Source organism: Montipora foliosa, chromosome 5, assembly GCF_036669935.1.
Source record: "Montipora foliosa isolate CH-2021 chromosome 5, ASM3666993v2, whole genome shotgun sequence".
NCBI classification, from domain to species: Eukaryota; Metazoa; Cnidaria; class Anthozoa; order Scleractinia; family Acroporidae; genus Montipora; species Montipora foliosa.
The window spans coordinates 37,465,803-37,488,302 of NC_090873.1; the positions used below are offsets into that span (position 1 = coordinate 37,465,803).

At 40.8% G+C, this 22,500-nt stretch overlaps 1 protein-coding gene across 3 annotated transcripts in view; it reads right to left on the reverse strand.

Annotated features, from left to right (window-relative positions):
- LOC138004102 (stimulated by retinoic acid gene 6 protein-like) overlaps positions 1–22,500 on the reverse strand; it is a 91,169-nt gene that overhangs the window by 40,146 nt on the left and 28,523 nt on the right. For 2 of the 3 annotated variants that reach the window (XM_068850514.1, XM_068850513.1), the window contains exons 7-12: positions 16,332–16,466; positions 15,497–15,585; positions 14,625–14,686; positions 7,175–7,236; positions 4,708–4,807; positions 4,068–4,143 (exon numbers count right to left, since the gene is read on the reverse strand). In XM_068850514.1, the coding sequence (XP_068706615.1) occupies positions 4,068–4,143; positions 4,708–4,807; positions 7,175–7,236; positions 14,625–14,686; positions 15,497–15,585; positions 16,332–16,466 (524 nt within the window). The remainder of the gene's footprint in view (positions 1–4,067; positions 4,144–4,707; positions 4,808–7,174; positions 7,237–14,624; positions 14,687–15,496; positions 15,586–16,331; positions 16,467–22,500) is intronic. The other variant, XM_068850515.1, reaches the window with a different exon arrangement.

A 22,500-nucleotide genomic window follows, 5' to 3' on the forward strand; every position in this document is an offset into this window, starting at 1 on the left:
CCAAAGGAAATTAAAAGCCGACGTGAGAAAGATCCAGTCTTCTGGCAACATGTTTGTATTTGCCGACAAAACATCAAACATATACGAAATGCCCAGCAGCCAATACACGAAGCTACTTCACGAAAATATCACAAAGTCATACGAGAAATCAGACCCTTCGATCAAGCGAAAAATCGACAAAGAACCAAAGGTATTAGCCGAACCGTTGGGCCTCGATAACAAGATAGAACACTATGCAAACCGACCCGCGTTCATCACGCTAAAAGATCACAAGGAGAATTTCAAATCCAAAACTCCCTGTCGGTTGATAAACCCATCGAAACCGGAAATGGGAAAAGTCGCCAAGCAGTACCTTGACACCATAAACAAAGCTGTCATCTCCGCGACCAACCTAAACCAATGGAAGAACACCTCAACTGTAATAAATTGGTTCAAAGCGATTCCCAACAAAAGCCATTCACGGTTCATCAAATTTGACATTGTGGAATTCTACCCATCTATATCAGAGAATCTCTTAGATAAAGCCATTGCCTACGCCAGCTCAATAACCTCCATCCCAAACAGGGCCCTAGCCGTCATCAAGAATTCAAGAAAATCTCTCTTGTTTGACAGCAGTGACACATGGGTAAAGAAAGGGCCAAACTCGCTGTTCGATGTCACAATGGGTTGCTTCGATGGTGCCGAGGTCTGTGAATTAGTAGGGCTTTACCTCCTAAGTAAACTATCCGCCCTTGTCAACAAAGCGTCCATAGGCCTATACAGAAACGATGGCCTCGCTGTAGTTAGCAACATCAGCGGACCCACCCTAGATCGCTTGAGAAAGCGCATAACCGCTCTCTTCAAAGAAGAAAACCTTTCAATCACAATCGAAACGAACCTATTTTCCACCGACTTTCTGGACGTAACGCTGGATTTGCAGAGAGAAAAGTACTACCCCTACAGAAAACCCAACAACAAACTATCATACATCAATGCACGGTCGAATCATCCACCCGCCATCATCAAAGAGCTGCCAATAATGGTCAACAAAAGAATATCTGACCTGTCTTGCGACAAAGACGAATTCGACAAAGCCAAAGATGTCTACGAATTAGCGTTTAAGGAAAACGGGCACAACGCAACCTTCAAGTACGAGCCCGCCAAGCAAAACAGCAAACGGAAAAGGAACCGTCAACGCAATATCCTCTGGTTCAATCCACCATACAACCTGCAAGTCAAGACCAACATCGGAAAAAAATTCATCTACCTGATCAAGAAACACTTCCACAAAGGCCACAAGCTTCACAAAATTCTAAACACGAACACAATCAAGCTTAGCTACTGCTGCACAACCAACATGACAGGCATTATCAGGCAACAAAATGCAAAAGTATTAAACGCCACGAAAACACCCAACGAAGCGCGGCTATGCAATTGCAGAAACAAGCAATCATGCCCCTTAGACGGCAAATGTCTATCATCGTCTATTGTCTATAGAGCCGAAGTGACAAGCGATAACAACACCAAGATCTACTACGGAGCGTCAGAGGGAGAATTTAAAACCCGATACAACAATCACACTAAATCCTTCAGGCATAAAAAGTACTGCAGTGAGACGGAGTTATCGAGGCACATCTGGAGTCTAAAGGACAATAACATCAATTACACGCTACGCTGGGCAATAGAGTCTTTCGCCTCACCATACAAATGTGGATCAAAGAGATGCGACCTGTGCCTTACAGAAAAGTTGTACATAATAAAAGCAGATACGCGCCACCTACTGAACAAAAGAAACGAGTTAATTTCTAAATGCAGACACAAGAACAAATACCTTTTGTCGAACTTAAAATAGCACGCTCCCCTAGAGTATTAGAATGGTCTTTAAATGAGTTAGAATGCAAATGTAAGATCTGTAGCCTGATGATTGTCCAAACATGAAACTTGAAGTCGCTACGCTGTGAAGTTGTCTTTCTTCTAAACGTTATCTGTATATATGTATTTATATATATATATATATATATATATATATATATATATACATATATATATATATATATATATAACTGCAGACAGTACTGTTTCGGCCTTCTGGGCCTCATCATGTGTGAAACTTGATTTTCGGAAAAAAATTGCTCAATACATAGAAGTAGAGCGTAGTATATATGGAATAAAAAGACAAATAAACTACAAGTTCATCCCTACAAGCCTGTTTCGTGGTCGCCCACTCATCAGGGGATTTTCGCCCACTCATCAGGAAAAACAGGCTTGTAGGGATGAACTTGTAAAGTTATATATATATTATATATATATATAACAATGAGATGATATAGCACAAAAAGATGGTTTTATATCATTTATTCCATTTTCTTCGGTTGCAAATCCCGCACGAGTAGCAAATCAGAACGCGCCTTTAACGCTACCCCCTGTTTTGGTATAAAGTAATCGAGGGCAGCACTGAAGCAAACTGAAGCAGGGGAGGGGGAGGGGAGTAAATGGCGTTAGATCCACATGGAAACGTACAACATCTCAACCGTGAGGTTCTAAAGAAGCTGCAGTATTCTGCAAGTAGGACCTCTAAGAACTTGCTCCGGCTTTCATTTATTGGGAAACATCCGACTTTGGAAACGAGTTGTAAAAAAAAAATTGATCACCGTGGGGAAGATTGTAACTGGCTGACGCTTCAAGTGTTAGCCCTTTGTTAGAGCGAATCCGAGGATAGTTGGTATTTTGGAAACTTTGTTGTCACAGACTTTTTATTTCTTGAAACTCGGAACTTTCAATCATAAGGTGGAGCAACGCTAATAGTGGGAACATGGTAACTTGAAAAGAAAAAAAAAAGCACATTAGTAGAACGAGGATAGTTTCTTGATTGCATGGGGATAAGAGTGCTGAATTAAAAGATGAGATTTTATTGTAGATTTTTTTCGCTCAATTTTTTTTTTTTTTGGATGAAGTGGCTTAGCAGATGATAATCGTACGTTACTTCTTTTGCCTTCTTGGTTTGCGGTTTTGTTGCTTTCTATATGCAGCTGTGTCACAAGTTCCAATGAAAAGATGGAGATGTTCGCGGAAGCGGTCTTCTGTGATGATCTTTAGACGAAAAAAACGGATTTACACCAAATTTGCACAGCGCAAATATAATGCAAACATATATTTACTCTAAAGCAAACCTGTAGCAAACATGGTAAATGCCACATTTGCTACCATATTTGCACAACAGTGTGAATATAGTAGCAAATGTGGCATTTACCATGTTTGCTACAGGTTTACTCGAGAGTAAATAATGTTGGCATTATATTTGCGCTGTCCAAATTTGGTGTAAATCCATTTTTTCGTGCAGTATTTGCGTGAGGTAAAGGTTATGCAGTCTATTATATTTATCATGATACACTACACTCTTTAAGTCGATATTTTCGCCCATATATTGTTGTTTTTTTTTTTTGTCTATAAAGAAAATGTCGGGTCAGAGAGTTAGAATTTCAGTAGAAATGAGACAGTATGAGGAGGGTCGAGCAATGATGGCGAAATTAAATTTTGTTAATACGTTTAGAATAAACTCGACAATAAATTGACAGTACTCTTTTGAGTCACAATGAAGTTGCTATGCCAAACACGCGCACGAGACCAAAAGGGGTAAGTTGAAAACAAAAAAAGCTGATTTTTTTTTACAAAAACGAGAAGTTACAGTCAAACCTAGATGAGACTTTTTTTTTCAGGTGAATAAAAGTTTTTCATAAGTGAACTCAGTTTTTGTCTATTTTAATCCTTTCTCGATAGGCGATCAAGAGTATTTGTGAAGTTTACGGTTAACGAAAAATCACACGATACTTTCATACAATTTGGAATTAGTGGACATCGTGTTATTTTCGCCTATCCGTGAAACCATCATCCGGACCAATGCATTTCTAGTCATGGAAGGAGATCCTTCGATTTCTTTTACTAAAAAGGCCGTGCAAAGATATAAATGTTTTTGCTCATTAAATATGTAGGGTTGTGTGGTAAGAAACCACACAACCATTGCTGATGACTTACCGATAGCATTGCATTGATGGCATTGCATTGATGGCATGACATTGCTGATGACTTACCGATGGCACTTCATAAAATGCAACAGCGACAGAACTGAGATCACTGCGGAGAGGACAATTCCTGCCAGTAGACTACCTAAAAATAATGAAAGGAGGCTGGAATTGTTAAAGCACAAAACCTGATATCATATCATCCGCATAGTTTTTAATAACCTAACCGTGCATGGGTGCATTTCAAAATGCTCTTTTAAATATATGAACAGTGACAGTAACAGTTTTCTCGATGTTAGTGAATCACATTGCGGCAAATCAAATACATGCAACGGGCACTAAGTGCTTTATAACATGGTTAAAAAAATACCCGATTCTCATTGGACGAGAACACCAAAGTGTACTCCACAGAGTCCCAATGAAGTTGCTATGGCAACTAGGTTGGTACGACAAGGAGCGGCATACTCGCAATAAAATAGTCCGAGAGAAGTTTTCCTATTTTAATATAAGAAAATGACGTTCAAAATCTGATACAAAAGTAAAAAGCCTATACAAACAAGACTGCTGAAACATGTATAAAAATTCTTAATAGCTGATAGAAACATTAATAGTAAAAACAACACTATTTCCTATTGCTCGTGACTGGACGATTTTCTGCACTTGATATTAAATGTAACCACTCCAACCGGTGGCCAAGGCTTTTTCTTACCATAAAATATACGGAAAAGATCTTCACAAATGGCACTTGAACACACAGATCTCAAATTTTCAGCTAGGTATTGAAACGCAATAAAACTGGCAATTGAAACCTGAGAAAGAAATGAGTAAAAAGAGGTTTTGCAACGACTCTTTAAATTTTCAAGCCCTTATTGCCTAATTTTTATCATCTATGGACCTTATTCTCGCGGTCTCCATATTAGCCATAGACGAGAGATTTCGTATCCGAGCCTCGAGTTGAAATGTTAAGGAATGAGTTTTGGTGCGCAAAAACAAAAGTTTTTAATCCCTCGGGACTCAACATGACCGCCGTGTGATTAAGGCCCCGTCCACACGTATCCGGAAATTTGTGAAAACGCCAATTTTGTTTACGAATACGGCTTGCGTCCATACGTATCCAGCGTATTTTCCGGCCGTATCCGGAAATTTTTGAAAACGCTCTCCACAGTGGAAATTTTTTTATCCGATACGAATACGAATACGCGTGGACGGTCGTATCCGGAAATTTGCGAATACGCTTACGTCATTCTCTTGGATCCAGTCTTCGCAGCGAGCATTAAACAAACATGGCGTACAGCAACGTTGCGTCTTCTTTGTTAATTGCTCTGATTTCTAGTTTGATATCATGCGTTCAGATAAATGCAGCTGTGATAAATTTACACAACCAATACTTTAGAGATCGACAGGATGTTTTGAGATGATGTTTTGATGATCATCGGTCCATTTATATCTATCAGCATACTTTTTCTTGACTTTTCAGAAGATTTAGACATTTTTTCGAGTGATAAACTACAAGCTTCGACTGGTTATACCTTGCAGTAGCTATGGCGCGGAAGAAATGACCCCAAATCGCAATTGTGCGCATGCTCATTTCAGGATTCTCTCCGACAAAAGAACTGGGCACTAGAGCAAATCAGAAAATTTCCGGATACAATCGGATACGTGTGGATGGCTGTAAACGATTCGAATACGCTGCGTGCGGACGCGTAAATTTTCGTATCCGCAAAACGATATTTGCGGGAAAAAAAAAATTCCGGATACGTGTGGACATGGCCTTAGGCGAAATACAATGTGTAGTAAAAAAGTAAAGTAAAATTAAAATTAAAAGTAAAGTGAAAGTAAAAGTAAGCAAAAAAACTAAACAAGATAGAAGGAGAAAAACCACAAGGTAGCTTAATTAATGGCGGGAACATAGTATCTCGGCTGCTTAATGCATTAACACCTCAAACGCCCTAAGAAGCCCCCAGCTGACGAATAAATTTCGTCTGGCGTTAGACAGAGTAAAATTTCCTGGCGTTTGATATTTTTCTGCGCCAATATTATGCAACTGTTCAGTTGGGAGTTCACTATAAAGTTTCAGGCACGAAATTCCATACTTTCGTATGTCATCCATCTGATCTTCCATAAGTGCTTTTAAGGGACTCACGATAAGAAGAGTAGATTTACAGTTAACGTCGGACTCGGATTAAAGAAAATCACAAATATGTTTATGAATTAACAACAGTGGCAAGCATAAACAACAGTTGGCAAGCAGACTTGCCAAATCCCCTTGCTGCTTTAACAAAAAAAACATCATTACTGGTAACGACTGCATTAATAGCTTGCAGTTCTTCCGCCTTAGCCACAAAGTTAAAGAAGCATTCCTTAAACGCGAAATCTATTTTCTCAAGAAACTTGGCATCATAATTCTCTTTCACATTTTACGCCATGTTTCCAGTATAAAAGCACTCCGAATAAACTATGTTTAATTAAAAAATCTTTTTCCAAAATTAATACGTTTTTCCCCCGTTTTGGGGGGAAAGTGACGTCATTCCGAGCATGCGCCTGCAAGTAATACAGTTCTCTCTCTTTTCCCGCTTGGGTTTCAGGCCCATTTTCAGGATGGGGTAAGAGGAAGTCCCAGAACAGGGCTATCATCACTGTCGATACTGCTGCACTCTTACAGAAGAGTTCACTCTAAAATGAAATCCTTTTTTATCGATTAATAGAAAGTTCATGAGGAGAACAGCTTTTAACCAAAATTTCAATCGTGAAATAGCTTTCTAATCTTGTGAAATCTTTGTTAAGAATATACACATGCAGGCCGCCATCTTGGATTATAAGTGACGACATTGAGCTCAGCTGATCCTACCTTTCTGAAATGTGAACAACATGAACGGTGTTTCGTCCGTGTGACTTATTTGAGCAATTTATGTTGCTGAACAAAAAGACATGACTAGAATACGAAGAGGGATCTCAACAGCTTTGTGTCTTCAAGCTTCCTGCAAAATTCAGGTTGAGCTCGATGACATCACGTATAATCCAAGATGGCGGCATGCATGTGTGGATTTTACAAGGTTAGAAAGCTATTTCAAGATTGAGATTTTGGTTAAAAGCTGTTCTCCTCATGAACTTTCTATTTATCGATAAAAAAGGGATTGTCATTTGGAGTGAACTTCTCCTTTAACTCGATTACACACCTGAACGACAACAATCATTGCAACCATCACAGTTGAAATTAGTTGGGTGGAGAATTCAAAATCTTAAATATAAAAGAAACAAACACAGATCGGTGATAGAAGGTATTCATAGTCACTGCTTACGAGCCTAGAAGGCCCATCAGGCCGGCGCTTATCTCCGGTTCCCATAGCATGAAGCGACAAGGTGTATTTATACTCCCCCCTAGATTGGATGCTAGTCCATCGCAGGGTTACCCCCGGCATTACGCCGGTACGCAATGTCCCCGGCCAGGCTCCGAACCCGGACCACTCGATCTGGAGTCGAGCGCACTAACCATGAGGCCACCGCGCCTCCGAGAAGGTATTCATAACAGCCACATATATTTTGTACTATTTCGGAGCTGAAACTGTAAACAGCTAAAAGCCCTCCATTTCTATAACCTAGGTGTCGATGCACAGACTCCAATAGAAGAGGCCCGGAACCTAGTATATTACACTGCTCCCGAACAAATGGGAAATTCACTATTAAAAAATGGAACTCAACAAGTCTGGATCATACGGAAGCAGTGTTCAGTGCTCATCACGAAATCTAATTGTGAATTAAATTTCACAGATAAGTCTGCTTTGGGCTTTCCTTTCTCGGCGAGGGTACCATGGTACTGACTGTGGTGACAATGGTGAACCTGGGGTGCTCGTTCCCTGCAGAGCATCTCCCAATACCGATTCCTGTGTCTCTTGTGGTACTAGCTATTCTTCTGTATTTCCTGCAACAGCACGACTCCCAGGACTTGGTGCGCTCGGGGAATACCAGACAATACTTCACCGCTGCATGCGACTCCACCGACTCCTCTAGGCGACTTCTCTCTCTACAGCCAGCCACCGAACCAAAAAAAGGGTTGCAGCCCGTTCCTTTTAATTGATCCACATGGACAAAATGAATTTGGTTCCCACGATGAACAAGGTAAGTGCAAGGACCTGTTCCGTCTCGGAATCCAGTTTTTAATTCCACTTCGCCAGTTATGAACCAGGACAACTTCATTAAAATTGAACTCACGAAACTTGACGCGCCCTTCATCATGGTACTCTTTCTGTTTCACCTGTTTTCCGTCCATTGCTCTGTTCAGATTCGGCTTCAGTAGTGTGGAACAGTTTCTTATTTGACTTCTCAAAAAAGGTTAGCTGGGAATTGTCCTGTGACAATGACAGTGACGGTGTGCTGCGATTCAGAATAAGAAAATCGGCGAGCCAGTGTTCAAGACTAAGGGTATTTGCTGTCCCATCAAGGACTCACTTGGTCAAAGCTACTTTAGCCATCAGTACGGAGCATTTATCCGCCCCATTTGTTGCAGGGTGGTACGGTGGTACGTGGGTGAACTTGACCCCATTCTGCCTCATGAATTTGGTGAACTCCTCAGCTGCAAGTTGCGGTCCATTGTCAGAAACTAAGTCTTCTGGGATGCCATAACGTGCAACCATTGTGCCCAAAGGTTCAACGGTCTTTAAACTGGTTGTGAAACTCACAGGAATGACTTACGATATTCAGTCTCAGACTTGTAAGCTTCCAAAATCAAGGACCATCTTTGCATAGGTGCCGTTGACAACGGGGGTACACCTGTCTTGGGACGAAAAATTGTGACCAATGGCTGGTGATCCGTGGTCAACGTAAACTTGCGGCCCTAAAGGTATGAATGAAAATTCTTTACTCCGAACACGGTATAAAGTCCCTATTTTTCATTCTTTAAATAATTACGCGCACTGGTAGTGAGTGTCGGAGAGGCAAAGGCAGCAAGCTTTTCTGTACCATCCTCCATCACATGAGAGATAACCGACCCTGCACCATAGAGTGATGCAGAACAGGCCAAGCGAAGTGGTTTCTTAAGGTCATAATGAAACAACAAAGATGAATCTTGAAACTCAGTCCACTTCCAAGGCCTGTCGTTTTGAAAAAGGTCATGCAGAGGGTGCAGAATGGTGGAAAAAATTTGGGGATTCAGTTCTATGACATTGGTCGGACTGTTGGCCTCCATAATTGTCTCCATTTTATGTGCCAGGGGTCTAATGCCAAGTTGGTCCATCCAATGCACTTGATAGGAATAAGTCTGATGCCATGGTTTTGTAAGCGACGAAAAACCTCCTCTAAAATTTAAAAATGTTCCTCCGGAGAACGTCCTGAGATTAGGATGTCATCCAACCGTCATATCGTGAACTTCACTCCCTGCAAAAGCTGATCGATTCCAAAATTCACTGATTACATTGCTGGTGCACTGGAAACTCCAGATGGCAAACGCTTATACTGGTATGAGCCCTTGGGAGTTTATGAGGTCAGGTACTTCTGGGAATCGTCATCCAGCTCAACTTGCTGAGAGGCATGTGATAAATCAATCTCGCTAAAGATGTTACCCCAGATAACGTTGCAAACAAATCTTCAACATTCGGTAACGGGTATTGGTCAACACCAGCACATTGATTAACGGTCATCTTGTAATCACCACACACTCGCAAAGTTCCATGTTATGTCCTTGAGGGCATAAGGAACCGGCCGTGCCTTTAGGAAGATAGGTTGTGCGTCCTCGCGGACATGAATGGAAGCCTTAAACTGTTTTAGATGTCCATAACCCTTTTCAAATAGGACTCGATACTTTGAGATTAGGCCATCCACCGCATTCACTTTGGAAACCTGGAAACGTTCCTCCAGCCAATTCCATTCAAGCAACACAGGTTTGTCGTCCTCAGTCAAAACAAATGGTAGTTGCACTTCCTAGGTTTGATATTTCACCCTTACTTGAATTTCCCCCAACAGTATGGAGTTACATCTTGCCAAAATTCAACATCGGAATTTGACAGCCAATTAGTTTCACTTTTGAATCTTGATTTTCATATCCGACAACGAAGTTTTGTATCCAACATTGAAGTCTTTAATTTGACATCGTATCTTTGAATTTGACTTTGAAGTGGAAAATTCTGTATTTCACATTCGACTTTCAAGTTTCAAATTCAACTTGCAACTTTTGAATTGAACTTCACGCATGAATGACTTGACCTCAATTTCGTATCCTTGGTAACGGTAACCACTGATGTAGTTGACGTTCCAGCATACCCAGTTCATTCAACAAAAGAGTCAGATCGTTCCACTTAAAAAAAAGACAAGAAAACACTGTTATCCAATGAAAACTGTAAAAAAGTTCCTGCTCAATGCACGCCTAGTTGACATAACGAGTTAAAACCAAGGTCCATCCTCGCTGCCGGACTGTATTCGAACTTTCGGTATACAAGTACTCTGGTAAAACTTTTTTCTTTTCCTTCTGAAAGGGAACGTCATTTAAACTTTCCGCAACGGTTGATAAGTTGTTCTGCTACACACGAAGAAACGTCAAGTTTGCTCTTTTGAATGAAGTCTACCCAATTAATTCAACTAGCTTGTTAAATCCAGAGGTTAGGGACATGCATAAAATTAGTACTTTACTGTCAGTGTTAATCATAGCATGAGACGTAACCCAGAAAAATGTAAAGAAATGTTGGTTAACTTATGAAACGTTCAAACATCGTAATGAGATCATTATGTGCAGCAATTGCCAAATTGAGCGCGTTTCTTCGTATAAACTAGGTGTAGTTATCAGCGAAGAGTTCAAATGGAATCATCATATACATTACCTTGTCACCAAGGCATGTAAGAGACTCTATGCCTTACAACTTCTGAAAAGAGCGGTGTGAACACACCAGATTTATTGAATGTCTGTTGGAGTATTGTTTGGTCCATCCTTGAATATGCCGTTTGCCAAAATATCCCTGAGTACCTCTATAATAGCATTGAATGAATTAGAAAAGGGCTTTTAAGATCATTTACCCGGACTGCTCATATGATCAAACTCGGGTGCTGACTAATGAAGACTCTATAAGATAGACGAAAAGGTTTATGTAAGAAGTTTATGACACAGGTGGCGGATAGTAGGGAACACCCATTGGAATTCCTGGTGCTGTTGCCTATGTTGGAGCCTAAACCGTAAAACCTATGACCGATATAGACTTTGTCATAGTCTTCACAATTGATTTTATAGATCACTCCTTTTGATAGCTCTTTACTAAATTTGTCTTCAGGTTTTTTTTTTGTTTTTGTTTTTTGTTTTGTTTTGGTTTTTTTTTTTTTTTTTAATAGAGCAAACGGCTATTACGGGTTTGTGGGCAACATACTGTGACAAAGTCTATATCGGTCAAACATCAATGGCCCTAAGATCCAGGACTAGAGAGCACAAGATCTTCACGGGATATACGAATTCTTTATTAACCCAACATTGGATGCAAAACAATCATGAATTTGACCTTGACGACGTCAAGATCATTCACCGCTGTTCTCAATGGTTCGCGAACTGAATATCATTGATGAACACATTTACATTCCTGACATTTACAAGGCCATTGGCAAACCCAAGTGACGTTTCTGCGGCTCTTTTTAAGCAATCATTTACATTCGTAGGCCGTTTTTCGCTGAAGAAGGTTATAAGTATTTTAGTCAGTGACAACGATTTTTTTTTCAATTGCTATTATCATGCCTGACTACAATTGTGGTATTTTTTTAAACTAGTTTTTGTCTTAAATTATTATTAGTGCATGTAGTAGTAGTAGTAGTAGTAGTAGTAGTAGTAGTAGTAGTAGTAGTAGTAGTAGTAGTAGTAGTAGTAGTAGTAGCAGTAGTAGTAGTAGTAGTAGAAGAAGAAGTAGTAGTAGTAGTAGTAGTAGTAGTAGTAGTAGTAGTAGTAGTAGTAGTAGTAGTAGTAGTAGTAGTAGTAGTAGTAGTAGTAGTAGTAGCAGTAGCAGTAGTAGTAGTAGTAGTAGTAGTAATGATTGCAATTAACCCTTGTTAATTCAGTTTTTATTCTAATTGCAAGAGAGTGGAATAAACGATTATTGTTTATTTGACTATTTTAATATTTTTTTATCTCGTTATTTCTAAGGATCGGACTTTTTGTGGAATGAAATCACTCTGTAACGGCCTGACCTCGAATGATATGACCCAACAAGCAATAAGTAAGTTGTACCCTCCCCCAAAAGCCGAACAGTTTCGTCAAGTTCCTGAAGTCCGCTACCCATGTTCACTAGTGTTCGAGCCACATGATCTAGTCTTAGAACTACTCAATCAATCTCGCCGGAAGGGATAAAAGGGAAAGTAATGTTAATGTCTCCTGTACCACCTCAGCCAGTCTTCTCAAATCTTCAGCCGCCATTCCTAAATTTCCTAGCCTTAAGAGCCCTCAGTCAATTACACCAGTGGTTAGCGTTACCAAGGATACGAAATTGAAGGTCAAGTCATTTATGCGTGAAGTTGCAAGTTGAATTTGAAACTTAAAAGTCGAATCTGAAATACAGAATTTTCCACTTCAATGTCAAACTCAAAACTTCGATGTCAAATTCAAGTTGGATATAAAACTAAGATGTCGAGTATGAAAATCAAAAATCACGCGATGTCTTATTTCCTATTTCGTATTGTCTACCTGTTATGTCGTCTTGCCGATTTGTCATGTCACCTTGTCTACTTGTTGTGTCGTCTTTTCTACTTGATGTGTCGTCTCATCTACTTGTTCTGTTGTCTTGCCGATTTGTCATGTCATCTTGTCTACTTGTTGTGTCGTCTTGTCTCTTTGTGGTGTTGTCTTTTCTACTTGCAATGTCGTGTTTCTTGTTATCTCGTGTATTTTCGTATATTGACATCAAGATGTCGTCTTGCCTTCTCGGGTCATCTTGTTCTACTTTTCACGTCGTCTTGTCGGAGGTCTGGTAACTAACAGTTAAATGAAAGCGAGGCTCACAGTAGGGATGTCATTTTGGCGAGATCTGGTCACATGGCCTGTGAAAAATGGCAGACAGGACTTCCACGCGTATAGAGAATGAAATTATAGTGGCTAGATCGATCGATAGATCGATCAATTTACTTCGCCAAAAGGGAAGTACAACCTTTGCCTTCAGTTTCCAGAGAAAGTGAACGTCAAAATCCCCCTACAAGTGCTAGTTCCAGCGCAAATAATCCGACTAGAAGTACTTTCGAAAGCTTCACCTCCAGGGCACAAACAAAGTACAGGTAAAATTGATTTTTAAGTTATCATCATATTCTAGTATAGCGAGGTAGTGGTATAGAGGCATTTTACCCAAGAGTTTTGTTGGTTCGATTCCGAGTGGAGTTCCTATTTAAGGTAGCATGAATACGAAGCAAGAACGGTCAATGAATATTATACTGGAACTGAAAATTAAAAAATAGTAAAACATATCAAGAGTGTGAGCTAAACGTAAAAAATAATCCGGGAAAAATTTTACTGGTTGAGCATCGTTGACCAGTCTTGCCAACTCTGCACTGCATGAGGATAGGGTTGTATTACCAACAGTAATCAAAATTTTATTGTTTCATTTGCCTTTTTGTTTGAAGTCAGCAGTATATATGCTGGATCTGGAAAAGGGAAAGCAGATTGGCCAGGTAGTGCAACCCCAAAGTATACCCAAAGAGAAAACGTCCTCGATTCCATGCCTACAAGTACAGAGGTCAAAAAGAGACATGCATGGATCCACGCCTATTGTCGAATAAAAATCTGTTTTGAAACACTTACTTCTGTATGTAAACGGATTCGCGTCACTACACAAGCTCATGCAACCAGAGTTAGGATTCCGCCCGGGCTGGCGGGCAAGATAGAAAATTTCCGCCAGCTCCCTGAGCCAATCAGATTGCAGGATGCGCAGAATTCCGCCCACTCACGCATTACGAAAGAAATATGATGTATGTATTTAAGCCATATCTGATGGCGAAATGACGGCCACCAACATTAAAGTTTGACCGGATTTTCGAAAGGGAACAGGCAGAGCAAAACATAGGGCAAGGCGTGAGAAAAAATCTGTTGGGGAAACGGTTTTAGCTAAAGCCGTGGCCCAAAAAAAAATTTCCTGTCCCCAGAATTGTACTATTTCGGAGCTAAAACCGTAAACAAGTAAATGCCCTCCACTCCTAAAACCTAGGTGTCAATGCACAGACAAATTTCTGAGCAAAAGATCATCAGCTGTAGCAATGATAATAAAGTGTCTCAGGCAATTGCATGCAAAGACTGACTCATAAAAAGTTCCAACCTAGCATATGAATTGAACTTAAATGACTTCATAGTACAGTGGTCGAGCACAATGCAGCGTGAAAAAATGCGATCGCACGGTCAGGTATTCTACTCCAGTTTAATCCTGGATTTTATAAAAGTCTTGTATTCACTACGATGTTCTTTCCGACAGAAAGCCGAAACAAATTGAAATTCTGCGAGAGTGATACACCTCCTCTTAATTTGATTAGTTAAGTAATGAAACAAATTGTTTGCTTTTTCTAGGGGCGAGTTTTACAAAGGGCTAACCTCTTAATAACGGTCATTTGAAAAACCTTTAACTGCCGGTCATTTAGACACCTCCACCACCACTAAGACTCTTCGAGAATAATACATTTTATGAAACGTACCTGCTCTGGTTTTGTAAATATAGTGAACGGCCTTCGTGTACCACTTGACCTCTCTCTCGATTCTAAGATAAACACGGTAAAAACAGCCAAATATGTGACAATTGTACGGGGCAAAAACAATTATTTGGTCGTATAGATGGCACGACAAATGATTGTTGACAACTCACAGTTTAGTGCCTTTAGACAGCAGGGATAAAGCAGAAACAACGCGAGGTTGCCTGGTTGCCTGGTTGTTTGGTTGCCTGGTTGCCGTTTTAGCTGTTTTACGAGACATCTGGTTTGTCTCCTCTACTGGGCAAACCTGCCCAGAGGGAAGGAGCACGGACAGGACTCAAGGTCCTATGTGAGGTGCTCCACCCTACCCTATCCAGACCAGAAAGACCAGACCACCACACCGGGAACTACATGCCCTGCTCTTTACGACAAGTGTGCGGGTTCTTTTACGTCCCACATGATTATGAACATTGAAGGGTTGTGAGACGGGACCTCCGGCTTATCGTCCTTATCCGAGAAACTAGAGAGTCTAACCAATTGCAGATGTAATTACAAAGGCAGCACTTTCTCCTCAGTTATTTAAAGACCCTGAGTGTTGGTCCGGCCGGAGTTGAACTCACGACCTCCCGCGTGACAGCCCGGTGCTCAACCAACTGAGCCACCGGTGCGCTTTAAAGAAGCAGAAATTTGCCACATTTTATGCGACTACACAAGGCATTTTTCGTATTCAACAACTTTTATTTGTCACATGTATAAACGCTAACACGCCAGTTTTTCAGCAAGTACATTTGACACATAAAACTTGCTCGGGTAGACAGGGTTTAAGAGACCCTGAATGTACCGTTGCAGCTGTATTTACTACTGTCACAAGTGCTTACATGTTTGACCCGGGATTTAGTGCCAACTTGACGTATTTAATCCCTGACTCTCTTACCAAACTAGTCTCAACGCAGACTTGTCCATGTCTCTAAACAAGATTTACATTAATTATTATCATTTTTCATCAACATCATTACTGTACCATGTGTTAGAGACGACATAAATTTGAACTGCGGAATCAGAAACATATGGGCATTTAAGATCTTTGCAGTTTTTGAACACTACTTTAATATTGACGAAAGGAAAGCCTGGAAAAATCAGACTAATGGAAAAAGTAAGGATAAAGGTAAAGTTCCTTAAGTTACAAGGACAACACGTGCCAATGAACTAGAGTTACTAATAAACTTGTGGCCCTCGGTAGGTATCTTTTACTCCCCTTCCTCCGTCAACCCTGCGCAATCCCCCCAGTCAATCCTCGAGGGAGTGACGAAGATGGCGAAGAAAGGAAGCAAGGGGGGGGAGAGAAGGAAGGAAGGGAGGGAGGGAGGGAGAGAGGAAGGAAGGAAGGGAGGGAGGGAGGGAGGAAGGAAGATGGCGAAGAAAGGAAGCAAGGGGGGAGAGAAGGAAGAAAGGAAGGGAGGGAGGGAGGGAGGGAGGGAGGGAAGGAGGAAGAAAGGAAGCAAGAAAGGAAATGTGATTAATTGAACGCCCCCTTGCAAAATGAAGCACTATTCATGAATCACATATGAGGATGCCCTCAAAACACTGCGCAATCCTCCCAGTCAATCCTCATCATTATCGTCATAAACATTAAGACACACATCATTGTCATCATCACCATTACTCCCATATCCACAATTAAGAGAATTAATCGATAGTGAATTCACTACCTACATCGACATCATTTTTGCTGTGGAACCACCTCTTTCGCCCTTCCCGGAAAATCACCACGGCAAATCTTATAACGATAAAAAGGAAGCACAAGTAGGTTGCAAGGCTAGGTAAAAGCCACAAAAAGTTGTCAGAGTTCTGAAAATAATATAAACAAGAACAACGTCAGTTTTCCGTTGGGATTGTTTAAGTTTCTTAGGACCCTACTCCCTGTGACGCACAGTTCTCACTTGTGACGCAAGCACAAGGTTGAGCCGGCAGCATACGCAAACTCGGTGCTTCGTCAGCGTTAATCATACCAAGGCTTTAGCAACGATGGCGACGCAAGCGACAATGCCACAAGACGATAATACCACCGGTAAAAGATCGAGGAAAAATGATGAAAAAATTACACGACATTTAGCTGGAAGTTGAACCTTGATTGGGATTCTGCTGAGTCAACAAGGAGTTCCGCGAGATAGCACTTATCGCCAAACCTGCTGAGTCTTGAAAGCATATCAGTGTGTCCATCAGAAAAATGAACACCATCATGAGGCCAGTGGGTGTATCTTCAAGGGATGGGCACGTGACTCCTTGTTCCTGGTAACGTAGCAGAATCCTAATCAATCATTAACTTCCAGGTAAGCTTCGTTAAATATTTGCTTCTGCCTCGTCACCAAGCCCTGCGGATTCACGTGAGCCTTCAAAGTATCTGATGGACAAAATCTGGGTATAACGCAACTATAATGTCAAGTAATACAAGAAAAAAACAATGAAATGTTATATCTCAAAGGCACAATTTTATTGTGCACAAATACTGTAAAATTTTCCCAAGATCCAAAACATTCTTTAGGTGTCGTTTAGCACACTTAAAGGAAAAAGTGTTTCAGCTGTAATAATCTGTTTATCAAATTAAAGTACTTTGGAAAAGTCCAAAGTGGAGACATCTGCCCTGAACAACTCCCCACCCTTGAAGGCAAGCATCTGATTGGTGGACAATTACTGGAATGCCATGGGAGATGAGACAAATGGCTAAATATGTGTCACACACCATTGAAGGGTAATTGTCAAAAACAGTACAGGCTGATTAGTCCCTTTTATGTGTCTGAAGTATTTGACATTTGTGGGAGTTCTAATGATCTGCAAAACAGTGGCCCATCCTACCCAGCAGAAAAACTAGAAACAAAAACGCCAATTAGTTTTGCAAGTGCTCTGATTGTACCTTCTAGGTGACTGACACAAAAGGCTTAAGTTTCTGTGCTTTGGTGTTTGTCAGTTGGACTTCCATGTTTATTGAGTTGATCAAGAAACACCGAAAGGTAAGTTCTGCTGTTGGTATGAGTTATCTTCATGTACAACAAAACCTAGTCGTCGCAAAGAAAATCAACTGTGGTAAAGAGTCTGATTTTGCTCGCAACCCGCTTAGGTGTTATCCTGCAGCTAAGAATCATCAATATATGCTGATGACAAGTACCAAACTGCACAGTGCTTGCAGAGTTGAATAGACGGGTTTAAGGAGTTTGGTTAATATCCTGGGGACACTTGAAAGATCATTTGGCAAACTCTTGTACTGACACAATTTGCATTGCTTCATAAATTTCAGGGTTTTTTCTTTTTGGCAATGGGGATGGAATAGTAGGCATCCCTCAAATCAACTGAAGCCATTACACTGCCTGGGGTGACAAGCTTAATTGCTGTTCCAGAGCCCTGGTGCTCTTCCCTCGCCCTTTTCCTTTTCCTTTTGATTTTTTTGAGAGGCGGGCCTCGGCTAGGTTAATTACTTAAAAGCCTTGCGTGGAAACGGCCGTTGCTTTTATAGCCAAAATCCTTGCTTATGGTGCCCGTGCACTGATTAGCGTTGTAGCCACTTCTGCATGGTCGGGATTTTTTGCTGGTTCCAAGTTTCCTTCTTACTCGATTAGCTTCTTCCATCTCGTTTAACTGTTTTGAAAGCTCGTCACCAAACAGGAGGCCCAGTGGTCAGGACGCGTGGCTTCAGATCCTGAGTTCCCGGGTTCAATGCAACACTCGTTTTAACCACTCTTTGAATTTGTTCCGGGCAGCCACTGGTTCAACTTCTCGGCCACACTTGTAAATAGTCAACTGGTTTGCCTCCGGCCAGTTGTGATTCTTAACAGTTGTTGTTGTTGTGTTCTGTCGTTTCGTTTATCGTTTTATGAGCCCTGAAAAGCTCCTTGGGTAGTGGTCAATTAGAAGGGTAGTGTAGTGTAGTGTAGTGTAGTGTAGTGTAGTGTACAACAGGAACGGTACTTGACCACAACGCTGGTAATCTTGGTTAAGATTTTCGAGTCGTCTAATGGCTCAGATTTAGCTCGCAGTCGGCATTAGCCCATAAAGCAAAGGAATCAATGGCCTGTTTTACAAGAGCAGATATGTCTAACACTCTGGGATCAACGTGTTCCTCGGCTTTCAACAGAGTCTCGATGATTAAGACTAGTGGAATAATGTTCTTAATCATTGATAGTAATCGATTTTAAGTTCGAGAAAGGCCTAGCACTACTGTGAAGCTATTATACCCAATTATTCCATCAGAGATCAACCCTAGCATTGGAATTGGGCCCACACGAGGACAGAGAAAGACTCTGACCAGGGTGGGATTTGAACCCACTTCACAGCAGTGTTAGGCGTCACTCGAACTTGAAATCATTACTATCAATATGCTACTGAAGGACAACAACTAACGGTTATCTTAATTATTGATGTTTGCACCTTTTGCATTTTCTTACATCGTTGGAAAGTGTTTTGGTCTAGAGCTGGTCCCAAATAAGCAAGTTTACATTGGTGGACTCAATGCCCTCATAATTCTTTGCTCCCACGTTTTCCCTTTTTTGAGTTCTGTTTACGTTCTCTCTTTTTAGAGAGATGGGTGAGAATCCATATCTGGGGCGAGACCTCTCAATTATCAGGCGATAAATCCGAGGGTTTTCCTCGCTGTTTAAGTTCGACCACGAACAGCACGTGAGCTAAACAAAAAGCTCAGACATTTGCTATTTTTTGCTAAAACAGTGCTGTGTCAGTGTCAAAATCGCCTCTTGGGGTAGACTTTCATATACTGGACTAAATGGCGGAGGACAAAAGAACCATTGTCATTCCAATTAGGCCTTGCTAACTAGGTATTGTTATGTTTGCTTCGTTCGTTTGTTTTATAGACACTAATTATTTCCAAGAGAAAATGATGGGACAAAGAGGGAGGCTCCCGGTCCAGCCCTTGGGAAATGTCATGTCCACGAAAGTTATTTTTAGACGAGCGTAAGTCTTCCGAGACGTCCGCATGCAGGCCAACCTCGGTCCGATGTTTGAAAGAAAATAAATATTCATCAGCCTTGCACGTACGCCGTCATTTTCTCTTTTCACTAAGAACCTGAGAGCGAGGCAAGACTGTATGCGGACGTCTCTGAAGACAGAATTCCGTTAGAACAAAGACTTCCGCTCGTCTAAAAATAACTTTCGTGGACATGACATATCCCGGCCAACGCCCTGAGCCTCCCTCTCTGTCCTCTCATTTTCTCTTGTTATTTCAGATCCGGTATATGAAAGACCAGCCCGTATGCGCGATCTTAATCCAAAGTAAATCAGAATAAATTTTTCTGCTCAACAAGAATAGCGGAAACAGTGCATTTTTGGTGGTAAGTGATACCTCACGTGACTCTGTAGTAAATAGTGAAGAGGCAGAACCGTGATGAACTTGCGGCACGGACTTTGGTACATATTTTGCGGTACTCGGCGTAACAACGACGTGAAATAAGTAATTTGCATGAGGCTTTGACCACAACGTGAGCATACAAATGTGAACCTTTTATTTCTCTATTTTTACTCTGAAACCGCTCGTACGAATTCTTGCCAACAATGTTACTACGTAAGTGAGATGGAGAAATCGCGATAGACTTTGGATAGTGCAAAGGTATATTTTGAAGTGACGTTTTCGTAGAAGTCGTTGTTGTTGATTATCGGCTTTGTCCCTATAGGATGTTTTCAACCAACCTCTAAAGATACCAATAACAATAGAGAAGTGAGGCTAATAGACCTCATTGGAGTTGAGCCTGCAGGCACATTTTCTTTTCTTTAAGACTACATGCAAAAGAGGCTTAAGGGTCAATTCAATACAGAATGACCTCTTAACTTCGTTTATGTGGAAAAACCGCTGACAATTCTGACAAGGGCTATTATAGAGATCTTTTGTAAAACTCAGCAATGTTCGATACTAACGATTGTCCGATTACCCCCGGCATGCAAAATGTATCCGTGGGCAAGTAAAACAGCTCTAAGACTTGCCCGATCGGGCAATCTGAATTTTTGTTCGACTTATATTTTGTGGGACGATTTGATTTGCAATGAAGTAAGTGACTAGTAATATGATGTAATCACCGCAAACACGATAAAAAATAAATAAACAACGGTTCATCTCTTTGCTCTCATTTATTTTTCTATTAAAAAGATACTGGTACAAACCTCAAAAAATATCGGAATGAGCCGTTATGTTTCTCCGCGCGAAAAGGAATGGTTGTTACAATGGAATCCAGTTTTCACACGGCCTAATAAACTACGATACTTTGATATCGAACAAGAGCACACGAAAATTCAACCTTCAACCAGCTTTCAAAAGCTTAAAGAACATACTATTGGACAAATGGCATTTAATTGAAAACGAGCCCAATCTCAGACAGATATTCAGGGAATCTCCTTTGATCTCTTATGGATATAGATATGCTTGTCAAAGCAAAAGTGTGAAGGCTACTAGAACACCTTAGACGAGAGCGTAGAAAATACTGACTGCCTAGTCCATGGAGTACCCCGACGAACTACCCAAAAAATACTATTTCAAATGAGTACTATTGGTCGTAAGCAGCGTTACATAGTTAATGCGTGGAGATGATTATGAAACTCGACAAGTCTTTTTGTTTCATGTTTTTTTTCTGTATTTTTGGCCTTGACGGTGCACAAACCACACCTTTTTTCAAGAAGATAGCCAATCATATCTTTCGATTAAATTATGCGAAACTAATTTGCAAACCCGTGCGAAGCGAAAACAAAAGATTGTGTGCACTTTCACCGTCAATTCAACGTCGATTACAACAACATTGCTCTCGCCTTTTAAAGGTTTTAAGGTTTCATAACCATTCCCTCGATTAACCATGGTTACAATTAGTGCCAAGCCTAAACATTCATTTTAAAGAAAGTTGGTCAACATTATTAAAGTCTAATCACCATTTTTAAAAAGGTTAGCTTTAAATAATTGTTGCACCGGTCTCACTTCACTTACATGAAGTAATCGGCCATCACAACAATTATTGAAAGGTAACCTTTTTAAAATGGGTGCTTAGACTTAAATACTGTTTACAAACGCTGTTTAAAATGGGTCTTTAGGCTTAGCACTATTTGTGACGCTGCTTACGAACCAGAGTACTCATTTGAAATAGTATTTTTGGGGTAGTCCATTTGGGTAGTCCGTTGGGGTAGTCCATGGACTAGGGAGTGCTTTCTACTCTCCCCACCATGGACACATCTAGCAGGATTCGCATTGGTCTGCCAATCCCATTTTACACACATTTTACACAAAATTGACATTTTTACAAGCTTTCTTTGAGTTTTAATGGGCAACAAGTCTTAAGAAGCAGCCGAAAAAAACAAATTCAAAACTGGTTGCCCAAAGGGCAAATCAGTAAGAAAGTTAGTGTCGAACACTGATTTCGTCCATGGTGGTGATGACGTCACGTTAATATGCCTTTTTCGATATATTAGCGGAGCTCCGCGCACCCCGAAGGCGTGCGCGCGCGGACCACCATTGTTAAGAAAATATGGAAACCCATCGATGAGTATCAAGGCCCTTTACTTTACGGACAAAATATCGAATGTGCTTATATCAATGTTATGTTGCATACATGAATGTTATGTGCAAAAAATCTATAAGCAAAGATGCCCGATATAAATAAAAGGTGCCCAATACAACTAAAGGATGTTTGATACAACTAAAAGATGTTCGATATAACCAAGAGATGATCCATATAAATGATGAGGAAGCGGAAATGATTTTGCACAACGGAAGTATCATTACGTGCCCAGGCCCCTCGAAAATGCAAGGGCTTTTTCTTGTGTACAAAATGGCGTCTGCTGGAGCTACTTGTACGATTTGGCTTCCAGACACAGAAAGGTTTTTCATGGAATTAGGTGCAAT